Genomic DNA, 26,605 nt, shown 5'->3' on the forward strand with positions numbered 1-26,605 from the left:
CACTGTTTTCTGATATTCCTGGTTTTTTTAATATCACGGAAAAATAATCCGAAGTGGAAAAATAACACTTGTGTTACTGGTTGTTTTAAAAAAAACCAACCAAGTGTTGCGGACGTTTTTATCTATCCCAGAGGGCATACGTGAAAAGAAAAGGATTTTCATGTTCATTCCAGCTCATTTTGGAGGGATCTGGTTTCTCATTTGGCTGGCTTTCAGACGCAGGGATAGTGGCTGGCGGGGAGCTGGCGAGTGGGCTCAGGCGGGGAGAGCAGGGCTCCTGCTAGTGGTGGAAATTTTCCAGCAACCTTAAAGATCCTACTTAAGCCCACAACTTCAAGAGAAATGAAATATCTTTTCCAGACCCACATTTTGCAGTTAGATATATATATTTCTATGTGCTCATATATGTGTGTGTATATGTATGTGTGTGGTATATGTGCATTTGTGTAGTGACTCTCGCTCACCAGCACTAACTGGATGAGATGCTGTTAAAGTTAATTGCCTTTGAGCTGATGACAGACTCTTGGGAAGTGCTGTAGGAAGGGAGAGGTGCCGCTCTCAGAGCATCTACCCCCAAAATACCTGCTGTATATACACACCGCAAAGGAAAACCCCAGCCTTCTGCTCTCTGCGGGTGTCAGCTGAGGCAGGCAGCAAGGCTGATTTCTTTGCCAGAATTCAATTTTGGGCTGTGGGCAGCTCTTCCTGCCTGTTGCTGAGCTGGGCTTCCCTAGCCTGAGCTGTAGAGAGGGAAATGAAAGGCATGGAGAGTTTTGAGGCAGAGCGTTTAAACACTCCTCCTTCTCTCCAACACTACCTGCACTTTCACCCCTTACGCATTCCAAATCCATTGCTTTCAAATTATTATTTCCCTCCCCACCTTTGCATTTTTGCCTCCTGCCCCTTCTCCTCTCTGTGTCCTCCTTGCCTCCCACCATGGCACAGGCTGATCTCTGGTATTCCCCTTCCATGCTGATCTCTGATTCTGATTACGCTAATGGATTTCGTTATGGAGGAAGAGGTGGTGGGTGGGAGGGGAATCCCACAGCTCCGAGGTTGGGATTTTCAAAGGAATTAAGCTTTTAATTCCTCCTGAAAGCTGCAGGGAAGGGGTGCGTGGCATCCTTTTCAAATCTCTGCCAACACCCTGCTCTTCCCTCCCTCGCCTTGAATGGGTCCTCTTTGCCGTACCCTGTATTGCTGTGTCCTTCAAGGGTGGTGGTACGTAGGGTGATAACGGCTATATGGCTGCAAAGACACGTGTGTGTCCGTGGCCAACATCTTCTGGCTCAGCTCATGGGTGGCTCAGTGCTACTTACGTGAGCACAGAGCAGCAGGAGAGTTATCGGTTTGGGGTGGAAATGTGGCTGATGCACAACTCCATGAGATTTGTAATGGGCTCCCTCTTTTCTGCGTGCTAGATTCTAGCTCAGAGGAAGAGGAAGAGGAGGACGAAGAGGAAGAGGAGGAAGCAGAGGACTATGGGACGGATGGCACTGACAGGCTTTCATCGCCTGCCCTTGACGAGAGCGGCCTGGGCCTTCTAGCAAGGTTTGCTGCCAGCGCAATGCCTAGCCCCATCGTTCCCCCTCCGCTTTCCATCATCCAGCTGGAGGCCAAGCAGAAGGCGAAGAAGAAGGAGGAGCGGCAGAGCTTGATGGGTGAGTTGCATGGTTAGGGTTGGTGCCATGGGGGCAAGGTAGAAGGTTGAGGAGGTCCTACTGTGCTGCAAGAGAGCAGGATGTTACCCAGACACTGTCTTGCCCTTTCTTTGCTTTTGGCTGCTTGGTCCTGATGCTGAAGGTGGGGGGAATCGCCTGGCAAGAAAACAAGTACCAGTCACAGGTATGGCGGGTTTAGCAGCTGCAGCCATGGCTTCCCTAGGGGCAGCTGCCTGTGGCTTTCTCAAAGTTTCCTCTTTTCCTACCTGGCGAATCCTTAACAGTCATGCTGCAAAGGCAAGCGATGGGATACCGTGTCCCCTTGGACAGAGTGCTGAAGGCAGTGAAGTGCTGTTACATTTTAGGGAAGGAAGCATGTGCTAAGTGCAGCTGATCTTAGATACCCAAGAGAAAGAGAGACACCCAAGCAGAAGAAAAACCCCTTCAATCAGCCCATCCCATCAGCTTCCTCATAGAAATTGGCCAGTGAGACTTGAAACAAGCATTCCTTCCTCTACTCGTGTTTGCAGTGCCAGACCCTGCGTTTCTGTCCCCGTCTCTGTCTCAGTTTCAGTGTGTTACACATAATTGGCAGTTTCATTGCTTCCTCTCCCCATGCCCTGCTGCACAAGTGCCCATTGGTTACATCGTTCCCAGTCAGACAGATCTATATGGGCTCCATTTATAAATTCTCTATTAATATTTATTAAGCGATAATGGAATTTATAGCATGCTTCAGAATGGAAAATTATGTCTTCCTTGGGAGCCCGGCTTGTTTTAGCACTGTTTCCATGCTATATTAGGCTTTTGCCAACTTGTTCCAACAGCCTCTGTTAAGAATTTATCGTCTTGTAACCTGCCCTCCTTGAAACTGGAAGCATCTAGAAATTGTCTCATGCGGCAGTGAGAGAGGAGAAGGGGTGTTGCAATTTCCAATGGGCTTTTCATTTTTGAGCCTTGCCAGCTTTGATTTTGACAGGCTTGCTCTTTTCCTGCTCGTGCCCCCCTGTCTCAGGGGAAGAGGTTTGGCTAGAAGATGAGAGCAGGTTCCTGCAGACTGAATTTACCCAGGAAAGTGAGCATATTTGAGAGAGAAGGACTGAGAGAAGATGCTCTCCATGCTCGTGCCTCGTATGTTTTCATTTACCCACATGAATGTTGTTCGGTCCTGTATGTCCTTTCTCGAGGGTCTTCTGCAAGCAATGGTTATCACAGCAGGGGCCGTTCACTGTTGGGTTTGAGAAGAGATTCTGCCAGGTGAGGCCTTATTTCAGACCTTGTTGGTCTGAAGGCAGAGTCACGCAAATGAGAGTGCAGAGAAGGCAGATCCACAGCAGGTTGGAGGAGGATACAAGAGAGACCTTTGGCTGATGCTCTTTTTTGGAGAGGGAGAACCAGGTTCTGCTGATGTTTCTACACATCTTCAGAGGTGCTGTGCCATCCCATGAGGTCCAGTGCCCTGGGAAATAAGTGTATTTAGAAGATCTGGGCGGTGTCTCTTGTTCCAACATAGACTTACTGCATGACCTCGGGCAAGTTTCTTCCTGGCTGTTTGTATCCCTCTGATGGCACAGCGCCTGTGCAGCCACAGTGCTTTGCCTACTGTCGTGGTTTAATCTCAGTCGGCAACTAAGCACCATGCAGCCGCTCGCTCACTCCCCCCCACCCGGTGGGATGGGGGAGAGAATTGGAAGAGCACAAGTGAGAAAAAAACTTGTGGGTTGAGATAAAAAACAGTTTAATAATTGAAATAAAATGATAATAATAATACTATGATAATAATAATAATACACAAAGCAAGTGATGCACAGTGCAATTGTTCACCACCCGCCGACCGATGCCCAGCCAGTCCCCGAGCAGCGGCCCCCCCGGCCAGCTTTCCCCAGTTTATGTACTGAGCATGACGTCCCATGGTATGGAATGTCCCTTTGGCCAGTTTGGCTGTGCCCCCTCCCAGCTTCTTGTGCACCTTCAGCCTTCTCAGTCAGTAGAGCATGGGAAACTAAAAAGTCCTTGGCTAGTGTAAGCATTACCTAGCAACAACTAAAACATCGGTGCGTTATCAACTTTGTTCTCATCCTAAATCCAAAACACTGTACCAGCTACTAGAAAGGAAATTAACTCTATTCCTGCCGAAACCAGGACACCTACCCTCCTGCCCATGTTGCTGGGTAGGTGCTGCCTCAGTTTCCCTTCTGCCCATGGAAACGTATGATCTTGCTCTCCTTTATCAGGTTCTGGGGAACACACTGAAGGTGGTGAACATCTTGGCATTACTACAATATTTCAGGCGTCTGGGTACTGCTGTGCCTGTGATGCTAATCAGAGGCCAATGTGAGGGGATTTCCATTTGTCCCAGAGAAAAGATCATTTACCTCTCTTGACTTTAAGGTGATTACCTGAGCCAATAAAAAGATCTGTGGTGTCTGATGGCCAGTGGGAAAAAATAAGCTGAAAACTGGGTTTATTCAATTCATTAAAGAGATCGTTCTGAAACTGAAGGTGAGACTGGAGAGGACTCCCACCAGGAGGGGAGGAAGGCTCAGTATGTGGGGTTCATGCTTTGCTTCAGCTGAGGAACTCCTTTTTGTGGAGGGGCAAATGTTAGAGGATGTTTTGTCCTACGAGCTTCCCTGCAGGGTTTTGGTTGTGGGAGAAGGTGGACTCTGGTTTGGGGCAGGGGAGACTTATTTTCAGGGAAATCAGTGTTTTACGGGGTGGAAATGCACATCTGAGGGATGCGAGGATTGGAAAGGGGAGCACCAAGGGCTCTGTTGAACTGGCACGGCATCTCCCATGGAGCCCAAAAGCTTCCAGCAGGACGTGGACCCTCTTGGCTCAGCCAGAGCTTTGAGTGATGGTTAAATCCTTTGCACCTAGGGACGGAGTTTGAATACACTGACTCGGAGAGTGAGATCAAGATCAGGAAGAAGTCGCCTTCAGGGCTGCTGCGGGGAAAGAAGGGGCCACTGGAGGCAAGCAGCATCCCACCAAGCCAGGCCCCCAGCAGCCTTGACTCCGGATCTGGGAGCGCTGACAAGGCCAAGCTTGGGTCTGAGAAAGGCCGCAAGCTGAAGAAATTCAAGTCCCCCAAGGACTTGAGCTTTGAGTTTGGGCTGGAGGCCAGCGATGATGACCTGTGGAACCGGCGCCGGAGTGAGCGGATCTTCCTCCACGACGCCACCACGTCCTCGGCAATGCTGACCCCCGCAGCGCCTGCCAGCTCCACTCCTGTCTCCAAGCCTGGGCGCTGTGGCAAGGGGGCACCCATGAGCCCCAAAAAGGAGGGCAGCAAGGGGAAGGAGAGGAAGGAGCTAAGCAAGGTGAGGAATGCGCTGGCAGAATTGGTGTGGGACCCTTGGGAGCTGAGGGGGTGGGGAAGGTGATTAACTCTGCTAGGGCAGAGGAGAGTTGAGTCCTGTTTCAGCAGTTGTCCCAGTGCTGTTTGGTTGCCCCTTGTCACCCCTGCCAGCCCCACGTACGCCCAGAGGAGCTGTCAGGCTTGAATCTGACTCGCAGGGAGTAAAAGCCTGTTGTGTTTGAACAGGGCAGGTTACTTGTGTCACCCTCCGTGTCCCAAATCCATCCTGCTTGGGTTGGCCAGAGTGGACCTGCATTAAAACATCTGTGAAATCTCTCTCCCACTCTCTGCACGACTTTATCTGCTTGCTGAGCTGTGGCCCCCATGCTGGCCTTTAAGCTGTTCACCTTTTATATGGTGTCTTCTGAGGGCTGTCCCTGGCTGGTGGTGGCAGTGATCTCTGGGTTGCTGGCTCTTCATCTTGGCTGAAAGCTCGTCTCCCTCCGGCTCCGGTTCAGTTCATGGCGGTGTTATGGAGGAGCACTGATTGTGGGGAGAGTTAGACAAGTTAGTTGTGACATGAGGCCAGCTGGGATCGTCTTGGAGCTCTTTGGGGAAGGTTTGATGGGCAGGAATTGCTCTCTAGGGTAATGAAAGCTCTTCCCAAAATGTGTGAAGCTTGAAAGCAGAGCTGGGAGATGTAGGATGCGGTGTGATCAGTGAACTAACTGCTGGGTGAACGTCATCCTACCTGTGCACAGCCTGCTTTGCTCCACCTTTCCCCTCTCCCTGGGCCCAGATCTTTACCAATCCTCTCTTTACTGATGGGAGTGTTTTCTTTTTATTTTTAGCAGCGGAAGAAGGGTAAAGAAACACCCTGCTGCTCCTCCTCATCATCCATGTCTCCTCCTGGCATCCCTAGCTCCCCATCTGATGTTCGTGTCAGCCTGGCGAATGCCCTGGGCTCCACCAAGAAGAGCAAAGCCAAGGTGAAAGCCAAGGAGGTGAAAAAAGAGGTGAGGGGCTGGTTCTAGTCTGGGTGAACTGGAGGGTGGCTGGCAGAGCCCTGCTCTTTTCCTGGACTGTTGCAGTGTGAGGGAGGGAAAACAGACATGCAGGTTTTGCTGGGTGTGTTACAGGCAAAATGCTGGTTTGAGAAGCCTAAAATCCAAGGATGACTATCAGGTAGTACCTGCTGCTACCATCTGGCGTTGGTTTGCCTTCATCCCCCAAATTAATGAGCAGGCAGGATTTTCTCTAAGGCCACCACAGGGTGGAGGGAAAGCCTTCATGGATAGCAAGGACCAAAGAGATGGTGATGGAGTTGCCTTGCTCAGCACTGGGTGAGCCAGGTCACAACTGGTTTCTGCTCCATTGCTCTAGCCTGTCTTCTCTCAACACACATTACTGCATCTTCTTACATGATTTCTGAGTGTAATGCTTATGGTCTGTGTGTAACAGCAAGAAACGGATCGTGGGGCTTTGAGAAGAAATAGGAACAGTGCCTCCTGCCTGTTTAGTGAAGACAGGGTCTCAGGAACACTGTGCAGAGAGATGGTGAATGCAGAGCAAAGCTACAGCTGTCTGCTCCGCAGCATCTCTCCTAACCTCCAGGAGTGAGATGTGGCTAGGGTGTGTGAAATAGCTTTTGGTCAGCTGTCAATGCTGCTTGGGGATAAACCCGGAAAAACAAAGGTCTTTGTTCAACCAAAAAGCAAGTTTGGGTACACCCACTTAACTCTCTGTGTGATTAACATTGCTGGGGATGGAGACAAGTTTGTCCCAATATCCTCAGGTTATTTGTTGCTGGAGGAAGGTGAGATGGGATCAGACTGTTGCCTGTTGTCATCCAGCTGACGTGCTGCTTGCTCTCCTGCAGAACCGAGGGAAAGGAGGAGCTGTCAGCAAGCTCATGGAGAGCATGGCAGCAGAGGAGGATTTTGAACCCAACCAAGACAGCAGCTTCTCAGAGGATGAGAACATCCCACTGAGCATGCTGGTTGAGCGACCGCCCACACCAGGTGAGGGCAGGAGGGGCCAGGGGGCTAATTGTACAGGCAGAGGAGCTGGGCAAGTTTCCCAGGGCTGTTCAGAGGAGGACTGTGCTACTTTCACATGTTCCTCATCCAAAGCCATGAGTCCTTGGGGTGGAGATGCCACTTTTCCAGTCCATTTGGCTTGCCAAAAACAAGCCTTATCAGAGTGGCCCAGTGTGACATCTAGATGAAGCCCAGTCTCTGAGCTGCCCTATTTTCATTTCCTGGTATATTATTACCAAGAGGGAGGACTTTTTATTATGACCAAGAGGGCAAAATTTTCCTCTGCCAGGAGCTAGCCAGAGAGCGCGTGCCTTTTCTGCAAAGGGCTTACTGGCCTTTTCCTAAGGGAGGGTGGTGCTGGGAATATGAGGTTTCCTTCTCTCCTTGCAGTCACTTTTTCATGTAAGGTGCTCTCTAATCCCCATCTTGCTCCAACACCTCACAGCTCCCCGCTCCTGCATAATTGACAAGGATGAGCTGAAAGACGGTCTGCGTGTCCTCATCCCCATGGATGACAAGCTGCTTTATGCCGGGCATGTCAAGACGGTGCATTCACCAGACATGTGAGTTGAGGGGCTACTGTATCCACCCGGGCTCTGCCGGTGAACGGGGATGGAGCTGATGCAGGGACCGATTTGGGGGTTGTGTAGAGCTGGCTGGAGAGAGACTGACAGAGTCTGGCAGGGAGGGAAGGAGAGTTCACTCTGGTTTATCAGCGCTGAGGAAAATCCAATTATCTTTCATTAAATGCTCTCAAATAAACTGGTGGTAGGGCTCAGAAGGGGGATGTCAGCTGATCGGGGTGATGTCTTCTGGGCCTTTGTGTTTCAGATACCGCGTGGTGGTGGAAGGCGAGAGGGGAAACCGTCCCCACATTTACTGCCTGGAGCAGCTCTTGCAGGAAGCGGTATGTGAGGCCAAAGGGTGCCAGTCCTTGGTGCCTGAGCCCTGTTTTGGGGCTAGCTGGAAGCCTCCTCCTCCCGCAGCTGGGGCTGCAGGGATGCCCTGGTCCTGCTTCTGTGGCCAGTCTGGACAGAGCTCCCCTTGATGGGGGTTGCTGCCCCGTGGCTGAGCTCCCCCACTGGCAGTGGGCACTAGGCCTGTGTGCCAGGAGGGATAGTCCTTCACGCTGCCCTGTGAGCAGACAGGAGGCCATTTCCCAGCAGGGAAAAACTGTCCCTTGCCTTCTCCAGAGCTGCTTTGCTACATGCCAGGTGTGGTGGGGTGGTCTGTGCTGGTGCCAAGAACGTCAGTAATTGCCTTCCTCTTGCCCCAAGCAGATCATCGACGTGAAACCACCTTCAGTGCGATTCCTGCCCGAAGGCACGAGGATTGCAGCCTACTGGAGTCAGCAGTACCGCTGCCTCTACCCAGGGACAGTTGTTCGAGGTAAGGCCACCCTGGCTGCTCTGCGCTGGGGACCAGGGATGTCTCAGTCCTATGTGTCCTGAGGGATGTCAGGCTTGCCTGGGGAAGCACTGAGGTCTGCTGTGACTCTCCTGGAGGTCAGAGCCTGGCCCATTCCTCTCCTCCGGGTCATGCCCAACTCAGTCATGATGCTGGTTTAGTAACGTCCTGTTGGTCCAGGAGATGTGCTCTCGTAGGAAGAGGTCTGAGCAATTTAGGAGCTTAAAATATCAGGGAAATTCAACACACTTCAAAAAGTCAGAATTAACTCCAGGCACCAAAGATTTCTGAGACTGTGGAGGTTTCTAAATCACCTGCACACTCATAGCTTTGTCTCTGAGACATCAACTCCCCCATCTGGTCCCATTAAAAAGCCAGTGAAGAGCCCTGGACAATTCTACCATGGCTGGTCTTGCTTTTGGGCTCTTGGTGGCAGTACGTGTGCGTAAGGGAGGAATTACTTACGAGTTATAGACTAGTGATGCTGATGCAAGAAGAGAGGGTGGGAACACAGCTTATTTCTCTTGGAGAGAAGGTGAAAAGCAGCAGCTTGTGATTGCTAAGAGTAGTTACAAAATGCAGGTCAAAAAAACCCCCAAGAGATACTGCAGTGAAAACAGAAATGAATTTCTGCAAGAATAGAGAGAAATAGGGGAAAGAGGTGGGAAGTCAAACTGGAACGGTTGGTATGTTCTGGAGCAGTGCTGCTGACTGGGAAATTTTACACTGGGTGGGCTGGTTTAGTATTATCAGGGACTTTCCGTTGCAGAGCAAGCCTTACGTGCTCTTCCTTGCACAGCCTAGGAAAGGTGGGGATGGGATGGTTTGGAGCTGGTGCAAGATCCCTGTCTTCCCCCACGTCCCCACTTCCCTGACAAGGGGTTTGTACTCTGATGTTTGTCCCTAATCCCATCTTCTGCTCCCCCAACCCACAGGAGCCCTGGATCTGGAGGAAGATGGTGATCTCATCACAGTAGAGTTTGATGATGGGGACACGGGACGTATCCCACTGTCTCACATTCGGCTTCTCCCACCTGACTACAAGATCCAGTGTGAGTCTTGCTGTTCAGTTTTTTGCATGACACTTCCCACTATGAAACGTAGGGAGTTTCAGGCCACCTGCCTCTGAGATTTTGGGACAAGTTCACAGACTTTCAATCACAAAGATTGCACCATCAATTATGGACATGCAGAGCTGGGGTGGGATATAACCCATAGGGAAAAAGGCCCAGTCCCTATTGCAGAATTGGTAGGGATATGTTCACTGTATCGCATCTCTGTTTTATGTGTTACTTGACTGCATTTGACCATCTCTTTGACCTGTTCCAGGTGCTGAGCCTTCCCCGGCCCTTTTGGTGCCCAGCACCAAGCGCCGTAGCCGTAAATCCAGCAAAGACACTGGAGAAGGAAAAGAGGGAGCTACACTGGGGTCAGAGGAGCCCGTGTCAAAGGGCAAGGGGCGAGGGAGAAAGCCAAGCGTCAAGGCAAAGGCTGGTAGGTTGTCACCACTGCCAGACCGGGAGTTGGGAGAGTCCTTACACAGTTCCCCACTGCTCTCCTCAAGTTAGAGCTGTTGCATGGGGCAAGATTTGGAGGGGAATGGATGCACTGCTTGAGTGCAGAGCATCCACGCATCAGCTCGCTCTGCTGTGGCTGCAGTTTGCAGGAGGCTGGCTCAGAAGCTGGCCTGTGCTGCGAGAGCCGCCTCCTGTCAGTCAAGGCTGCAGGGCAGGGTCCCTTTTTCAGCTGAGCATCTCAGCAGCCATCAGTAGGGCCAAAGATGCAGGAAATCTGCAGTTTGGTTCCCCTGCAGTTGAAGCAGCATCGCTGGGCGTTGTCCATCAGCTGCTCGCAGGCGCTGGCATCAGGCCAGGCTGCTTAGTAAGGCTGTTCAGTGAGCAATGAGGACCTGTGCCTCTTTGGGGTTACCTAAGCAGTCAGGAAGAAGCCACCCTTGGCCAGAGACCGGTCAGCACTGGTGTCTGGTTGTGTCTGAGCTAATAGTGCCCATCATGCCTTTGTGTTTCCTCCCCTCTGCAGAAGAGGCTGCATTGCCAGAAGAGAAGGATCAGGTTGAGTCTGCACCTGTTACCTCTTCAGTCCCAGAGAAGCCAGCCTGCTTGGGCAAGCCAAGCATGAAGGGGTCGCGAAAATCACAACCGCTGTCAACTGGAGGCTCTCCTGCCCCCACAGAGGAAAAGCGGTCAAAAGCCAGCAAAATGAAAATCTCCACTAAGCTGCATACCCCCCCCCAACCCACTTACCAGCCTGCTGTGTTCGGCAGCATCCTCGGCACGGAGCCCTACAGTGATCTCCCGGGGTCGCTGGCAACCTTCGGCTCCAGCGATGCTTCAGCGTCGAAAGCCAAGACCAAGAAAGGGCGGCCCACAGAAGAGACGCAGGAGTTTGGCACCGTGGTCAAGGCTCAGAGGAAGCATGACAACGAAATCCTGATCAAGCTGGACCATGAGGGCGTGATGTCTCCAAAGACGAAGAAGATGAAGGAGGCGATGAGGATGCTGGAGGACTCGAACCTGGCCAGTCGCAGAGACGGCAAGAGTCTCTTGGGGCTGGGCTATTCCCCTGCAGTGGGTGCGGAGGGCAAGCAGAAATCTTCCCGAGCCAAAGCAGCTGAGGGAGACCCTTCCCCTGCCAGCTTCGGAGGAAAATTCGATGGCTCAGTGGAGAGCCTCACTGCTTCGAAGGACCAGGAAGAAAAGGCAGCAGCTCCAGCAGCCGTGGAGGAGTCTGAGAGCAACAGCAGCGACAGCAGCTCAGAGTCAGAGGGAGAAGAGGAGGCTGAGAAGAACCGAGGGGAAGCCCAGGACAGCAGCTCGGCCAGCTCGAGAGCATCCACCCCTCTCTCTTCCTCCAACTCCTCCTCCTCTTCCTCTTCTAGCAGCAGCTCCTCTTCATCCTCCTCTTCCTCCTCTTCCTCAGCCTCATCGACCTCTTCTTCATCGAGCTCCAGCTCTTCTTCCTCCTCCACTACAGATGAAGACTCCTCCTGTAGCTCTGATGACGAAGTAGCTGAGGCCCAGCCAAGTTCCTCGGTGCAGCAAACCCTCCCACCCAAGCAAACCAAGCAGGCAGGGAAATCCCGTACGTCCTCCCACCCCCAGAGCCAGAAACAGCCGGCGCAGCAGCCGGTGCAACAGCCGGCACCGCAGCAGAGCGGCAACAAGAGCAGGCCCAAAAAGCGCGAGGGCATCCACCTGCCCACCACCAAGGAGCTGGCCAAGCGCCAGCGACTGCCGTCGGTGGAGAACAGGCCCAAGATTGCTGCTTTCCTCCCCGCACGGCAGCTGTGGAAGTGGTTTGGGAAACCCACACAGGTAAACAGGGCCTCTCCCACCGCTCCATAGTGCTCTGTGCTTGGCGTTTGCCTTGTGGTGCCTCTTACCCATGCCCTTTCCCTTCTCCTGGGGTGGTGAAACTCCGCTGGTATGGTGTGTCCCCAGCCAAGGTCTCCAGTTTGCAAGGAGATTGGGGTTGGCCTTCGCTGTGTCTGGGGGAGCCATCCTGCATGGCGTGTCCCTCTGCCCTGTTTCCTGTGGGAATGCCTGTGGACACTGTGGCTCTGCCGACGGCGAAGAGTGGGATGCGGGACAGGGCAAGCAGTGGTGGGTGGGGGAAACTTGGGCAATCCCTGGCTGCTCACCTGTGTGATCCTCTCTTGGCAGAGACGAGGAATGAAAGGGAAGGCCAGGAAGCTCTTCTACAAGGCCATTGTCCGGGGCAAGGAGATAATCCGCATCGGAGACTGTGCGGTCTTCCTCTCAGCCGGCCGCCCCAACCTGCCCTACATTGGCCGGATCCAGAGCATGTGGGAGTCGTGGGGGAACAACATGGTGGTCCGAGTCAAATGGTTTTATCACCCAGAAGAAACCAACCCTGGGAAGAAACTCAACGAAGGCAAGGTAGGCTGGTCTCCTTTGCCGAGAGGGCTGCAATGCTGCTTGTTCCCTTTTGTTTCCAAGGATGAGGAAAACAGCCGTGGCCCAGTTTGTTACTCGTACCGTAATGGGGGTGGCACCATCATAACATGTTGTAGGGGCTGCCTGTGATGTGTACAAGCCTGGTGTTTACCCCTTGAGCAGGGGAAGGGTGGGTTTTATCATACGAGGAGATAAAGACTTCTGTGTTGGTCCAAAAAGAGTGTCAAGAGCTGTATTGAGTCTTTTTACAGTGTAAAAACGACTGGCCTGGTGCTCAAAAACACCGAATTTTGCACACGTGTGCAGTGCGGTTTACAGTAGGCTCTTAGTATTTATTACCAGTAGCTGTGGATGGGGGTTGAGGTTGTGAAGGCACACGTGGTGGGCAGGAGGTGATAGCATGGAAAAACAACTTACTCACCTGCTTTTCATTTCTGTTTTCTCTTTTCTCTTCCTCTTGGGCACAGCGCTGGGATCAGAAATCGGGCAGGAGTCTGTCCACAGCTTTGCAGGCATCCAACCAGAGGAAGGACTTTATGGAGGTTGGTGAGGTTGGCGGAGGGCTGGGAGGGGATGCTGGGGACGCCGTAACAAATGCTGCTGGAGAAATGCCCCCCGAGCTTCTCTGGCTCTTGCTTTTTGCCTCTGCTGAGTCCGCAGTGCCCAGGACTTTGGATGGGTGTTTCTGGGAGGGTGGGAGTAGCTGCAGGTGTGCTGGGTGTTGGGAGGAACAGAGGGCTGGTATCCAGCACCCATCTTTGCATTTGCATCCTTGAAGTGAGGGTGACAAACTCCCGGCCTCCATATTCCCCTGTCCGTGCGCTCGGCAGCTGCGGCGTTCCCATCGGTGGGAGCTGAGTGAGAGTGAGGGCTCAGGTTTAGTGCGCTGGACGGATTGTGTCCACGCTGCCTGTGGGGCCATGCAGATTCCCACTGTCCCTCCCCTGAGCTGGCAGTGGGGATGAGCGGGGAGTTCTGCTTGAGTGTGAGCACAAGCCCTGGCCAGTCGTGATGGATGTTTTTCCTGCGTATTGAAGATGATGCTGTAAATGCTGTGAGATCTAATGGCTCCTTTTCTTTCTATCTCCCTCCTTCCGTTCCTGTAATGCAGCGAGCCCTCTACCAGTCCTCACACGTGGATGAAAACGATGTCCAGACCATCTCACACAAGTGTCTTGTTGTTGGTCTGGATCAATATGAGCAGATGCTAAAGACGAAGAAATACCAAGACAGTGAGGACCTCTACTACCTTGCAGGGACCTACGAGCCCACTACGGGCATGATCTTCAACACCGACGGGGTCCCTGTCATCTGCTGACCACCCAGGGGACACGTGCCACCCCCTGGGAAGAGACGGGACAAACCTGAGGACGTGCCTGTTCAGACGACATGATTGTTTCTTTCAATGCTCATGACTTCTGTGTCACGCTACAGACAGGAGAGCGCGAGAGACACGAGGAGGAAGGAGAGGGCTGAAGAAGGGGGTTGGGGAAGCAGTTACAGGACTTGAGGAAGATACCGTTGGGGGGGTGGTGGTGGTGCTTGAACCCCAAGGCTCTTCTGGAAGTGGCTTTAAGTAAGGTGACACTTGACCAACTTCTCCCTTCCTCCTTTTGGTCCAGGAAAGCACATGGGTCCCGTGATCATTTCACCAGCGGGACCCCCCAGCAGGAGGGATCCCTTTTGTGTCATTTGCCCCATCAGTAACTCAGAAGCCTCCTGTACGTGGAAGGACACCCGCGAGCCTTCTGCGTACGCTCCTCTCCCTCCATATATTCCCTTTCCTACTTAGTTTCGCATGACCCTTTAGGAAGGACAGGGTGAAAGAGAAAGGAGATGAGTCTCTCTCAGCGCCTCGTCTCGATCCTCTCAGCGCCTTTTTGCGGTTCCCTTTCCCTGGAGGCCCCTGGCCGGCAATGTGGAGCACGAAGGGGCAGAGCCGGCCCCAGCACGGAGATGGCAGAAGAGGTCCTCCGGGCTGGGAGGAGCCGGATGGAAGACGAGCCAACATCCAGTCTGGGATGCTGCCTTCCCACTGCCTCGAACAAACGGTCTGAACCCGCCTTCCCCATCCCTCTACATCCCTCCTGCCCTGGAAAGGCGCTGGGGGGAGCAAGCGCATGGCCAGGGGGTGACACTTGGTGAACAAAGAACTCGTCTTGGAGCGTGCAGTGAAGGGGGGCAGGAAGTGACTGGGAAAAGCTGCTGCTCGATGCTTGGAGCAGAGACCACAGGCCGTTGGATTTTGGCATCCCTCGCCCAGCTTTACGCCCCATGCCTTGCCTGAGCAGAGATGTGGAGCTGCTGGGAAGCCCCCGCCCCTCATTTGAAGGGAATGGGGATAGAGAGTGAAGTCTGGCCATGCCTGCCTGGCGTTTCCACAGCCAGAGCCCCACTGCCACCTTGGGCTCGGGGAAGGGACCATTCAGCTTGCTCCATCCAGCCGGCCAACCTCCCAACGGCTCCCGGAGAGCCGCCACCATCGCCTCCTCCCTCCCTCTGCGGAGCTGACCCACCGTCTTGCTCCAGCTGGGCACACACCGGACCCATGGCATCACCGCCGCCGCACCAGGGTTGCACCCAGCCGGAGGGGACACCGGAGGAGAACCACGCAACGATGCAACATCCTTGCACTTAAAACAAAACAAAAAAAACTCCAAGAGACGCACTGATCTTTGCAACTACCAACTCGCACTACAGATTGCTAGGACGCAGAGTGGGGCCCGGCTCGGCCGGCAGCGACGGCCCAGGCTCCGGTGCGGAGACGCTTAAGACAAGGACAGATTGGAAACTATCTGCCCTGGTACCGGCTGCGTACCAGAGACTGGAGGCCGATGCTCAGGGGAGAGGGACGCCCCTGTGAAGTTACCCCCTTGTCCTTTAAACGAACCACATGGTGCTGAGCTCGTACCATCTCCACCCCGGGCCACCGGCGCCTCGGCGCGGCAGATAGTGACGGTTCTAGCCTGTACAGTTTTAATGTACCAAAAGACTCTTTAGCCCTCCTGTATTATAAGTCTTTAAATGGATTCAACTTTTTAATTATAAATATAAATATAAATATATATATATAAATATAAACTTTTTAAAACTGTGAAAAAAATTATGAAATTATAAAAAAAAAAAGAAAAAAAAAACGACAGAAATGAACACAGTCTGACGTTTAGAATATTATTTTTTATTTCCTGTTGGATTGTGATTGTAAATGATCTGGGAACAGGCACACCCCCGACGCTCAAAGTGTACTGTACTTCTAGAAGCAAATTGTGTGAGCATATTTTAAAGAGCGAGAGAGAGAGCGCGCGAGAGAGATTTTATGCTAATGTTAAATAGAAAGCACTTAAAACCCACTGCCTTCTATGGAACACAAGGATATTTCAGACAATCGAGAGGAAAGGAGAGCCAGGTTTTTGTCTTTTTTTTTTTTGTTTTGTTTATGTTTTGTTTAAAACAATTTTTTTGGCATTCTGTTTGTTGGAGAACTCCGTGTGATCTTTTTTCATAAAAAAAAAAAAAATTAATTGAAAAAAAGCAACCCAACGAAGCATCTTTCTTTGTCTCGCTTGTCCTGACTGCGGGGTTTTTCTCCCCTTGGTGGCAATGGTCTCTTTTTGGCTCAGCCCCTGCCTCATGTTCGGGGAAAGACCCAACCCAGGCGCTGCGTGGCTCTTCGGGGAGCCCCCGTCCGTCCGACAGTCCCCCTGCGGGGTGGCACCGATGGACGGGATGGGACCCCGGAGCGGAGGTCTCTGCTCACTGGGGCCCGTGGGGCAGGAGGCGTGAGTTCTTCCCCTGCAGCTGCGGTCACGGCGACTCCAGTACCCCGAGCCCTGCAGGGACGATGTGTTGAGGATGAAACTCTGGATTTGCTCTTTTTTGGTGTGAGCTGCACTTCAACCAGCCAGGGGCTTGGTGGGGCGAGACCCTCCGGTGCTGGTGGGGCTGGGTCGGGGGTGCCAAGCCTGGCACTTGCTGGCTCCTGCTCCCACCGCCTCCAGTCCTCGGGCTTCGCTTCCTTGGGAGGTGGCACCCGCTGACTCCTGGTGCAACAAGGTGCAGCCGGTCCCAAAAAAGCAGCAGCCTCTGTCTGGTGTTGGCACCTTCTCCAGATGGTTTCTGCTCTGCTCAGCCCCTTCCCTCTCCCACGTGCTGCCCACAAAGGTGTTGCACTTCAGCAGCAGTTTGCAGGCTGGCAGGTGTTCGACGGGACCTGGTGACAAATCCAGCTGCCCCAGGTGACAGAGGGGACCCTGGAGGTGGGGAGCAGCACAAGGGGCACCCCGAAACCCCACAGGACAGGCAGCAGGCATCACCCTGGGTGTGTTTGCCAGCCCAGCCCATCACCAGCAGACAAGTGCCTGCAGTGCCAGGGCCGTGCCGGTGGCATGGCTACCAACCAGGCATCATTGCAAAGGCACTTAATCTGGCATCAGCTTCGTTTATGTCCCTTGCAATAAATCCTGAAGCTCAGCAGTGGCCCACGGGCGGCATCCACAGCGCTGTGGCCTCAAGACCCCTCAGGACATCGGGATCCCCCCCTCTGTCCCGTTGCAGCCCGGGAGAGGGAGGTGATGGGGCAGACCCACAGCGTGGGGTGGGGGGAGGCAAGACCCTGCCTCTCTCACAGTTAGGGGAGGCAAAAAAAAGACACAACCAAAAAAAAAAAAAAGGTTTGGTTTTTTTTTCCAGACAGCAGAAGTGAATTGGGTCTTTTACACAGCAATTGGCGTATTTGGGGAGGGATCGTGATTTCAAGCCATTCTTGGTGAAAACCTGCAGCACCGTTGATGAAAGCCGAGATCCACCTTCCCAGAGCCACTGGGGCCTGAAGGAGCGTTTCCTTCCTCTCTTGCTCCTCTTCTTCCTCACCAGCCCTCCATCACCCTCCTCCCCAGTGCTGGTCCTATTCCCTTTGGAATTTGGCAGTATTTTCTTCCTCCTGGCAATTGCTTGGCTCAAACAGGAGAAGACACCCCACCCCCCCACTGGAGAGCTGCACATTGCTGATGGGGAGCTCCCCAAGAGCAACGGGACTGTCCCCCAGATTGGGGGGGGGGAATGTCACCCCAAGAAGTAGCCCTGGCTGGGCAGCACAGGCTGTTTTGGGATGCCACGGCCCCATGCCAAAGGGACGCCGGTCCCTGTCCAACCTGGGGCAGCTTTCTGGCTCCAGGCTCCCTCCCTGAGGAGGGACATGGGCCAAGCGGGGCGGTGGGGACCATGGTGGGAAGCAGGTCCCATCTTGTCCCCGTCGCCCCGCCCCGGGGCTCAGTACCCTGATGTAAAGGAGCCATTGGAGGTTTCGGTGTAGAAACAGGTACTGTGGGAGGTACTGGTGAGACTGTAGGCAAAATAGGCCACGGCCGAACCCAGTGTTAAACCCGTCATGTAGGACACGGTCATGGTGTTCCCTGCGGGAAGGGACACAAGGTGTCAGGGCGCTCTGGCCACCCCACGTAGAGTCCCTGGGAGGGCTTGGTCCTACCTGCCAGCTCCCGCTGCTCAGGGCTCACTTTCCCGGCGGCCAGGATCATGGGGACGCTGCCGAAGTAGCCGTTGGTGATGCCCATGAGGAGAGAGAAGATGCAGGGCCAGGCAGGGTGGCCGAAGGTGGGCCTCCCATTGGGGTAGACGCACATGATGAAGAGGGGGATGAAGACCACGCGGAGGCAGGAGTAGACAAGGAGGTGGGTCCCTCTCCAGTCATAGGGCAGGGCAGCCAGGATCTGCAGCGAGGGGCAGAGACCATGCTGTGGGGGCCGAGGAGGCTGGGGAGGGCAACATGGTGCCCAAAATGGGGCAGCAAGGAGAAGATGAGATGGTGCTGCAGGAGCCCAACCTCAGCCATGCTGGTGAGCAACTTCACACTAGTTAGATACCCATGGGGTGGAGATGACCCTTGGTGGAGCCAAGCGGCTTTGAAAGAGGACACAAAAAGGAGGCACGGTGGAAGGGACGCATCCGCCCCACCGCGTTGGAGTTGGCCTCTCTCCTACCTTGCCGACGAAGTCGGAGAGGTTGAAGATGGCCATGATGAGGATGGGGAGCCATTCCCCCAGCGTGCAGTTGTGGATCTCTGACTCCAGCCCGGGAAAGAGGCACAGCGTGATGAAGTAGGTCATGGCGATGGAGAGCATGTAGGCCCAGATGAGCCGGGACACGACGTAGCGGTGGAGCAGCATGTCTGGCAGGTACGGGCAGCACGGCTCAGCCAAAACCCCCAGCCCTACCCTTGCAGAGCCTGAAAGTCTTGCCCGCACCCCAACAGTGGCTTCCAAAGACGTGATTGCCCCATGTTTGTGGGTGTGTTGAAAAGGGATGACCCTTCCCCAAAGCCCTAGGCCACCGATCGCTCCTTCTGCCCCACAAAATGCTGCAAAATTGGCTCGCCCCCCTCCCCTGAGCCCACCACCCACCTCTGAAGCTGGGCCAGCTCCTCTTGATTTTGGGCCGGGGGACGTCAAAGCGCATGTAGGTGCCGCTGCCGGCCAGCTCAGCTTCGGGGCCTGGGCTGCCCTGGGGGGAGCTCGGCTGCCCCCGCGGCCGGTTCTCCTGCGTGGGGGGAGAGAGGGGACACCAGTGCTGAGCTCCAGTGGGGAGTGGGACCCCAGGGGGCATCAAGGAAACCCACCCTTGGCTTACAAATTGGACATCCTCGGCAGTGACATCGTGGTGGACGCGGTAGCCCGTCCCATGGTCACCAGCCCCCTGGGGCTCGGGGAGACCCTTGCGGGAGCAGGCAGTGTAGTAGCGGACGAAGTGGGTGCGCTTCACCAGGAGGTGGAGGATGAAGCATGTCAGCTCCATGCCAATGGAGATGAAGAAGAAGATGACGGTGTTCTCCTTCTCGTCTGAGAGCAGCAGCTTGGTGAAGATGCGGCTGAGTGAGATGATGACCCCGGCGGTGCCTGGTGGCATGGAAAAGCTATTGGCACAGGGTCCTGCTGAGCCCCACAGCTGGGGGACCCCCAGCAGCCCCCTACCGTATGGAGGTGATGCCTCCAGGTGTGGAGTAGCTACAAACAGTGATTTTTTTTGGGGGGGGGGAGTGGAGCCAGCTCCTGGCAGACACCCCCACCCCAAGCTTGGCATGGCAAAGCCACTCACCCACAGAGATCCGGTCTTGCAAGTGATTTACAAACCATTAAACACCCTGGTTTGCTGGGGAGCACCCTGGGGTGTCCCTGATCTGCTGGCAACCTGGCCAGGCTGTGCTGGGGACAGCAAGGCCCCGGGTGTGACTCGCCGGGGCCCTGAGAGACAGTAGAGGAGGGTCCCCCCCGAGTGAGCCCACACAGTCGAACGTGGACAGAGATGCAGGTACTTACTCTCGCCTGTCATCACCCCCTGCGTGTAGCGCTTGGGCAGCAGCCCCGTGTAGCCGTAGAAGCTGGATTGCTGCACTTCAGGAGAGATGCGCCGAGGGGAGAAGGAGGGATTATTGCTGCAACCGAAATGCCGGGTAGGGGGAAGAAACCCCAGTGGGGGCCCACGTGCCATGCCACCCGGGAGCTGCACCCTTCCTGAACAGCTGATGCAGCGCCCGAAGCCTTCTTGCCCCAAAAATCGGTGCACATTTTGCCCTCCCTGGGTGTCCCACCATGGCTGTTCCCATCAAGAGTGGCCACCAGGTGCAGGGGCTTGGGAAGTCACCATGGAGGCCCAAATGGCAAAGCCCATGGTGTCGGGGACTGATGCGTGGTTTGGTGCTGGTGCCCCCGTCCAGTCCCGTGGTGCCTGGACAGAGTTGGAGGGGAGGGAGCTGGGACGCGAGGGTCAGCTTATAGGGATCAGAGCAAGAGGTTGTCCCAGGAGACCACGGCTCTGGGGGATGGGGATGTTTTCCCACCCCTAGCTGAAGGGCTGCGCTTGCCCCAGTGCCAGCCGCTGTCCCGCATACCTGTGCAGCCAAAGGCCACCACCCCGACGGCGACCAGGTTGATGGCGTAGGCTTGCCTGCGGGTGAAGAGCTCCAGCCAGACATCACAGATGCTGACGAAGAGCAGGGGCCCCAGGGAGAAGAGGTAGCCTGTGGGTGAGAGATGGAGGCGGGTGGTGGGGGGTCAACGTGGGGTCGGTGCTGCCGGGGACTGTGGGGACCCCCACTCACCCACAGAGATCCGGGTGTGCAAGCTCAGCAGCTCCACCAGCGCGTTGTTGAGGATGACGGCCACCAAGGCCACCAGGATGTAGGTGAGGCTCATGTCGAAGACGATGGAGGTCCCTGTGGAGAGGCAGGTGATGGGGGGGTGGCGGGCGTCTGGCTGCCCTAGAAGCGGGGCAGGTTTGGGGTGGCTGGGAAGTGCTGCAGCTGCTGGAGACCTACCTGGGTATTTATGGTGCAGGTAGTCCACATCGGTGATAAAGCTGTTGTACGGCAGAAGAAATCCCACCCCGGCCAGCAGCATGGCAAAGTAAATCCCATGGTATCGATCTTGGGGCTCGGGATCCTCAGAAACTGCCCCAAAAGGGGAAAGAAAGAGACAAAGACGTGACAGTGCACTGCTGCACCCATGGGACCTGCAGCAGACCCCAGCCATGGGGCAACGAATGGTGCTTCCACATCCTTTATGGCAAATGAGGAGGGCAAGCAGCCCAGCGCCCCACAGCTCTCACGAATAAACGGCCCCAGCCCCGAGAAACTCCTTCCCTAAATAAAAGCATTTCAACGAGAGACCCAGGAGGCAGGAAAACACCCAGGCTTTGGGGGCTGATGAGTTTTAATAGCAGCCAAATAACCTGAGGGCCAGACAGCGTAGTTTAACAGCCAAAGCCAAGGCGCAAGGAGAGGTTGGAGGGGTGTGGACGTGGACAGGGATGCCCTGGATGTGGAGCGGGGCTGGGGTAAATCCCAGGGGCATCCCTGAGCCCTGCATGGGAAAGGGTGAAACTGCGGGCTGGGGGTGAGCCGGGCATGAACCCTCAACTCCTTGCCAACCTGCAGAGCCCACTGCCATAGGATGCTATGCAGCTCACATGGTCCAAACCGCTCAAACAGGTCCAAAAAACGGCATTAGGCAATTTTATGGCATTTCAGGCCATTTGTGGCTATTAAACCCATCCCAGGAAGCTCCTAAATGGGTGGGAAACCAGCAGGAAACCCGGCTCCTGGCTGTGGGTCAGGGCCGTGCCTGCCCTCACCCGGCTCCATGAAGGTGAGGATGCCCTTGGCCTGGCTGCCCCTCTGCAGCTCGTCCTCCTCCAGCTGGTAGCTGTCGAAGCTGAAGCTCATCACCACGTTGCCCTCCGGTGTCCCCGCAGGGCTCAGCTCCTTGAAGCGCTCGGCTCCCACCGAGCCCATCGTGGCCAACCTGGGAGGGAAAGCGGTGACACCCCCGGGGCACAGCTCCTGTGTCCCCCTGGGGATTGTCCCCTGGGTGATGCCAGGGGTCTGCAAGGGATGGACGGCACATGGCTGGCCCTGAGCCTCCATCACCCCACCGTACCGCTGCGGCTCCTATGTTTTTTCCAGATGCTTTCCCCGAGCAGAGTGGGGTCAGGAGTTTGGATTTGGGGTTGTGATTGATTGGTGATCAGGGGGTCTGTGCAAGCCTCCTCCATGGCACAGCACTCGCCCCAGCCTGGCACAACACCTCACCGCGATGCTACCAGTGCCAAATGCCACCATGCTTTCCAAAAACAATTAGAGAAATTAATGGGTGAAAACAACTCACGGGGGGCGGCTGCTGGGGAAGATCCTGGCTGCCTCGGGAAGCCCTGGCTCTCTGCAGGCAGCACACTGGTTTATGTCCTTTTTCAGCATCTCTGCTGCCCGGGGCTGGGGCAGAGCCACCGGCCTGGGCAGACACACTCCTGCAGCCTTTTCAGGGAGAGGATGGGATGCGACCCGGCTTTTAAGGTATGTTTTGAATCTGCTTCTCCGAGGGGCCACAGCACAGCAGGGAGATGCTCAGAGAGCTGTTGGAGAGACCCCAGCAGCACACCCGAGAGGGTCTGCACCACGTGCATTCCAAAATGAGCTCCCAAACCCCCTGGCATCCTCCAGCGACCCTACCAGAGCCACCCAAAACACGGTTCATCCCTCTGGGGCCCCCCCAGCCCGGGCCTTGGGGAGCAGCCCGGGGCAGCCCAGGGGCTGCTCTGTATTACCGGCGCCAGTCGCTAGATGCCAGCCTGCCTCCGCGCCCGCTGCCCGCGGACCACCCAGCCGGCCGGCGGCGGGGGGGGGGGAAATCTTCTCCAAGGCAGGAGGTTGAGGCAAGCAAGGGAAGAAAAAATCAATTATTACAGTGATTTCTCTTGTGTCCCTGCCAGACGTGGCGTTTGCAGGAGCAGAGAGGTTTTCCAGCATCTCCCTGGCTGCCAGGATGGGTCGGATGCTGGGGGACCCCGGGGGGGGTGGCAAATGTGGTGCCCACAGACCCTCCGAGTGCAATCCTAGAGCCTAAAATGCATCTGCTTGCTGCAGGGACTGGTGGCACAGAGCAGCGCTGCCACGGCCCCGAGGCCGTGCGGGGACCTGGACGGGGCCAGGCTGGGGTCCCCACCCTGCACCACGCCAGGGTGGGCCCCAAGACCCCCCATCCCGGAGCACTGTGGGCAGGACAACCCAGCGGGGCATGTTTTGGCTGGGGACACCTCTCCGTCCCATTGCTCACGGAGGAGCTGGCGGTGATTCCCCTCCAGGGAGCACCCTCCTGCACCTGATGCTACCCCAGGCGATAAAACCCAGTGGGAAGCATCTCCCGGGATGCCGGGAAAGCCTGTTGCAGGGTTTTCCATAGCAGAGATCCCAGCTGGAGAACACGCCGGCTGGAAACGCCCCGTACCTACTGTGGCCCAAACTTCTTGATGCCACAGGGCTGGGAGCAGAGCGGGATGCACTGCATGGCCACGGTGCTGGACCAGCCCTCCAGCACCCGTCTGTCTTGTCTGCTCCGAGCATCCCTGTGCCATCCCTGTGTAAATCAGATTTTCCCCTCCCTTTGGATTTACACCCGTCTACACAGGAGGGGACTCGGGCCTTGCCACCCCTCTGGCCGCAGGGTGGGAGGGGAGGGGGTCCTCCATCACGGCCAAGGGTGGGAGGTCTCACCCAGGGACAGGGCACCCGCAGGGCCGGGCAGAGCGGGGGACCCCAGCCCCACTGCACCCTGGTGCCGGGGGACCCCCGGGCAGTGCAGACGACACCCCCCCCCCCCCCCCCCCCCCCCCCCCCCCCGTCAGGGCAGAGGAGCGATTTTTGCTCTGGCAAAAGGGTCCCCCGACCCTTCGCGAGCAGCGAAGTTGCAATAAACGGTGGGATTCAATAACCCCCGTCCTCGGGGTGAAGGAGAAGCTCCTCGCTGGAGGGAAGGGGGAGGAAACCCGTCCCCGGCCGCGCCCGGGGGAGGATGCTCGGGAGCCGGGGAGGGCAGGGGGCTCGGGGGAGGCGTCCCCCCGCACCTCGTCCCCCGCACACAGGCGGTCCCGGCCGTGCCCAACAGGTCGGCGGCGGCTCTTACCTCCCTCCGCCGCGGCGGCTCTGCGGCATCGGCCCTGCGCCCGCCCCGCTCAGCACCGGCGGCCGCCGGCCCCCGGCCCCGCCATGCCGGAGCCTCCTCCGGGGGTGGGGGGGGGGCGCGGAGCGGGGGGAGGCCGGCAGCGAGTGCGGCGGCTGCGAGCGAGGAGCAGAGGCAGAGGCGGCCCCGGCCCTGCCTCCCGCCCTCCCGCATCCTCCCGCCTCCCCTTCACTCCTCCTCCGCTCCCCCGGCCCCCCCCCCCCCCTCCCCCGGGGGCGCGCACCGGGAGCCGGGGCGCCCCGAGCCCCCCCGCCAGCCCCGGGCCGCCGGGCGAGGGCTGGGTCAGCGCCGGGGGCCGCAGGAAAGGTTTTTCGAGCGAACAGAGCACATTCATACCCCCGTCTATAGGTACCGCCTATAGGTACTGCCTATAGGTACCTCCCATAGACGCTTGGGGGTGGGTGGGGTGGGTGGGAGGCCTGGAGCTAATTGCAAAGAGATTAATTAGGAAGGAAGCCCTGGTAATTTCATTTAGGACGTGAGCTTTGCAGGGACAGGGTCCTGCCCACCCTGCAAACGGTTTTGGCATAACAGTGGCCGACGGGGTCAGCGTGAGCTGTCCCATGGATGGATGGAGGGATGTACAGATAGGACGGATGGATGGATAGATGGACAGACAGAAGAATAGAGGGAGGGATGGATGGATGGATGGATGGATAGATGGATGGATGGATGGATGGATGGATGGATGGATGGATGGATGGATTGCAGCCCTGTCTAGCAGAATTTGGGGGAAGCAAGTGTGTGGGGGTCTCTGCTCCCCAGCATGAGCGGGGGTGGAAGCAGAGAAGGAAGGGAACCAACAGCGTGGGGTGGTGGGGATGTCTGTCCAGGGAGAGGACGTGTGTCCCCGAGGAGGGTGCTCTAGGCAGGGACACCACGGGTGTCCCCACCTCTCCCGAGCTGGGTGAGCCAGCCAAGGCTGCAGGTGACATCACAGAATTTGATGCTATTGAGTTTTCTTGCGGGAGCAGCAAGGCACGGGGTGGGGGGGGTGGGGTACAGCAGGTGCCCCCTCCCACCGAGCTGGGTGAGAGCCCTGGGGGACCAGCCCTTGCTGGCTCTCCCCACCCGGCGCGTGGGAGGATGGCGGCAGCGAGAAGGAGGAGAGGTACCACTCCTGCTCAACACGCCATGGCTGCAACACGCCGGGCTGTGAATTACAATCTTCTCGCAGGCAATAAATGCTGCGTTGTATAAATCAGCGCGCAGGGCTGGCGGGATGCGCTGCTGCCGCTCACGCCAGAGGAAATTAGAGACAAAACCGGCCGCGCCTCCTCAGCCACCCTTCTGCCAGGAGCAGGGCTGAGCGAAGGGGCTCCTGCAAATTCGTCTCAGGGAGGAAAACAGGCCAGGTGGAAATTTCCATCTTTTCTCCTTGGCTGAAATAGCCAGAGTTTGGCTCAGAGCAAACCAGACTGCTCTGCGGAGCTCTGCCCAGAGCCAGGGGCTCAGCTTTCCCCGCTCCCTCCTTGGCTGAGCACCTGCAAAGCTCAGTGCACTAGTGCAAGGGGGGATTTTTCAGGCTGCTTGTTTTGGCTGGGTTTGTTCAGCTCTAATTTGATAGTGCCAGGTTTACAACAAGACATTGTAAAATCTCAAAGCGCCTCACTCCTCCTGGGGTATGTCCCCTTGCCCTACACCAGACCCCATCACCCCCTGCCAGGTACCTTGGAAATTTAAGAAAAGGGGGTGACTGTGGTGGGGGTTCCCTGGCTGCGCCTGCTGCTGGTTGGCACCCAGACGGCGCGAGTGCACTACAAAAAGAGCAGGACGAGCTGAAGCATATGTGTGCTCGCCTTTTCACGGCTTGTTGGCGAGGCCCTGCTGCCTCGGCGCTCGCCAGGCAGCATTACTCACTGCCTTCCAAAGGGATTCTCCCCGTGAGCCGCGTCTCCCCATCCCAAAGCCCCAGGTATGGAGCTGGGGGGGGGGGTGTGTCTGTAAAAGCGACCAAGCTCAGGGGAGCACCTCAGCTCCCAAATGCACTTGGTGCTCCCTGAGCCTCGGGGAGATGCTGCGACCAAACACCTCGTGGCAAATAACAAGCCCCTGACTTTTACTATCCTGTCTAAAATCACACGACCTCTTGATCCCCATTTTGGGGGACACGGGGGTTCCCTTTCTGCTATTTCTGCTGTGGGTGCATTGGGGCTGTGCTGGGGTACCCGAAGAAACTGCTACGGCTTGGAGGTCTATGGGGGACCACAGGGAGATGAATCCATCAGGGTGAACTTCTCCGAGTGCTTTCTCTCTGCCTTCCCCATCCCCAAGGACAGTGTTAGACCCAAACGACACCATCCACCCTGCCCCGAGCATGGGCGGGCTGAGCCGCCTCTGCCCGACGGGGGCATGAGGAGGGGTCCCATGAGCTGGGCTCTCCCTGAGTTTTGCTGGGCTCTTCAATTTTTTAAGCTGGCCCTGAATAATTCAGCTTTGGATGTAGCTGGCTTGAGGTTGGTGAGCACGGATGCTCCTTGGGTTTCTGCTTGACCCACTTTGAACAGCCAGGAAAACCTGCCAGGCACGACGCTCTGAGCGCGACAGGGCGAAGCTGGCTCAGAGACCCTGGTTCCCATGGCAGGAGGGACAACCCGCGCACACACAGCCCCATCTCGGGGTCTCCCCCCGCACCCTCACATCCAACAACATGGACCACAGAGCATCCCTCACCCAAACCACAGCTTTTTGGAAGTATTTTTGCCGCCTTCCCTTTTCCTGCCTCTCCCCGCTGTCC

The 26,605-nt window shown here is 56.1% G+C and overlaps 2 protein-coding genes across 5 annotated transcripts in view; one reads left to right on the forward strand and one right to left on the reverse strand.

Moving 5' to 3' along the window:
* TNRC18 (trinucleotide repeat containing 18) overlaps positions 1–15,045 on the forward strand; it is a 56,637-nt gene extending 41,592 nt beyond the window's left edge. For all 4 annotated transcript variants that reach the window (XM_076351167.1, XM_076351170.1, XM_076351169.1 and 1 more), the window contains 13 exons: positions 1,422–1,661; positions 4,542–4,984; positions 5,814–5,978; positions 6,842–6,983; positions 7,447–7,564; positions 7,833–7,908; positions 8,282–8,390; positions 9,344–9,460; positions 9,738–9,902; positions 10,449–11,743; positions 12,092–12,328; positions 12,814–12,888; positions 13,458–15,045. In XM_076351167.1, coding sequence (XP_076207282.1) covers positions 1,422–1,661; positions 4,542–4,984; positions 5,814–5,978; positions 6,842–6,983; positions 7,447–7,564; positions 7,833–7,908; positions 8,282–8,390; positions 9,344–9,460; positions 9,738–9,902; positions 10,449–11,743; positions 12,092–12,328; positions 12,814–12,888; positions 13,458–13,664 — 3,389 coding nt within the window. In that variant the 3' untranslated portion in view covers positions 13,665–15,045. The remainder of the gene's footprint in view (positions 1–1,421; positions 1,662–4,541; positions 4,985–5,813; positions 5,979–6,841; positions 6,984–7,446; positions 7,565–7,832; positions 7,909–8,281; positions 8,391–9,343; positions 9,461–9,737; positions 9,903–10,448; positions 11,744–12,091; positions 12,329–12,813; positions 12,889–13,457) is intronic.
* Positions 15,046–15,509: 464 nt separating this feature from the next.
* Positions 15,510–23,855, reverse strand: SLC29A4 (solute carrier family 29 member 4). The gene is made up of 11 exons (XM_076351171.1): positions 23,812–23,855; positions 21,488–21,657; positions 20,673–20,804; positions 20,457–20,570; positions 20,247–20,375; positions 19,675–19,749; positions 18,989–19,254; positions 18,763–18,898; positions 18,343–18,530; positions 17,832–18,072; positions 15,510–17,757 (listed from the first exon to the last, which is right to left on the reverse strand). The coding sequence occupies exons 1-11, from the start codon at positions 23,838–23,840 to the stop codon at positions 17,615–17,617; spliced, it is 1,623 nt and encodes a 540-aa protein (XP_076207286.1). The 5' UTR covers positions 23,841–23,855; the 3' UTR covers positions 15,510–17,614.
* Positions 23,856–26,605: the final 2,750 nt, after the last annotated feature.

This window comes from Aptenodytes patagonicus, chromosome 13 (assembly GCF_965638725.1).
Source record: "Aptenodytes patagonicus chromosome 13, bAptPat1.pri.cur, whole genome shotgun sequence".
Classification (NCBI taxonomy): domain Eukaryota; kingdom Metazoa; phylum Chordata; class Aves; order Sphenisciformes; family Spheniscidae; genus Aptenodytes; species Aptenodytes patagonicus.

Bases quoted from the DNA above. Each gene is read 5' to 3' on its own strand.
- SLC29A4 (XM_076351171.1), bottom strand. From the start codon at position 23,840: ATGCCGCAGAGCCGCCGCGGCGGAGGGAG. The intron at 20,571-20,672 runs GTAGGTCTCCAG...GCCTCTCCACAG, and splicing joins CCTGCACCATAAATACCCAG to GGACCTCCATCGTCTTCGAC. The intron at 19,750-20,246 runs GTATGCGGGACA...TCTCTCCTGAAG, and splicing joins GGTGGCCTTTGGCTGCACAG to TGCAGCAATCCAGCTTCTAC.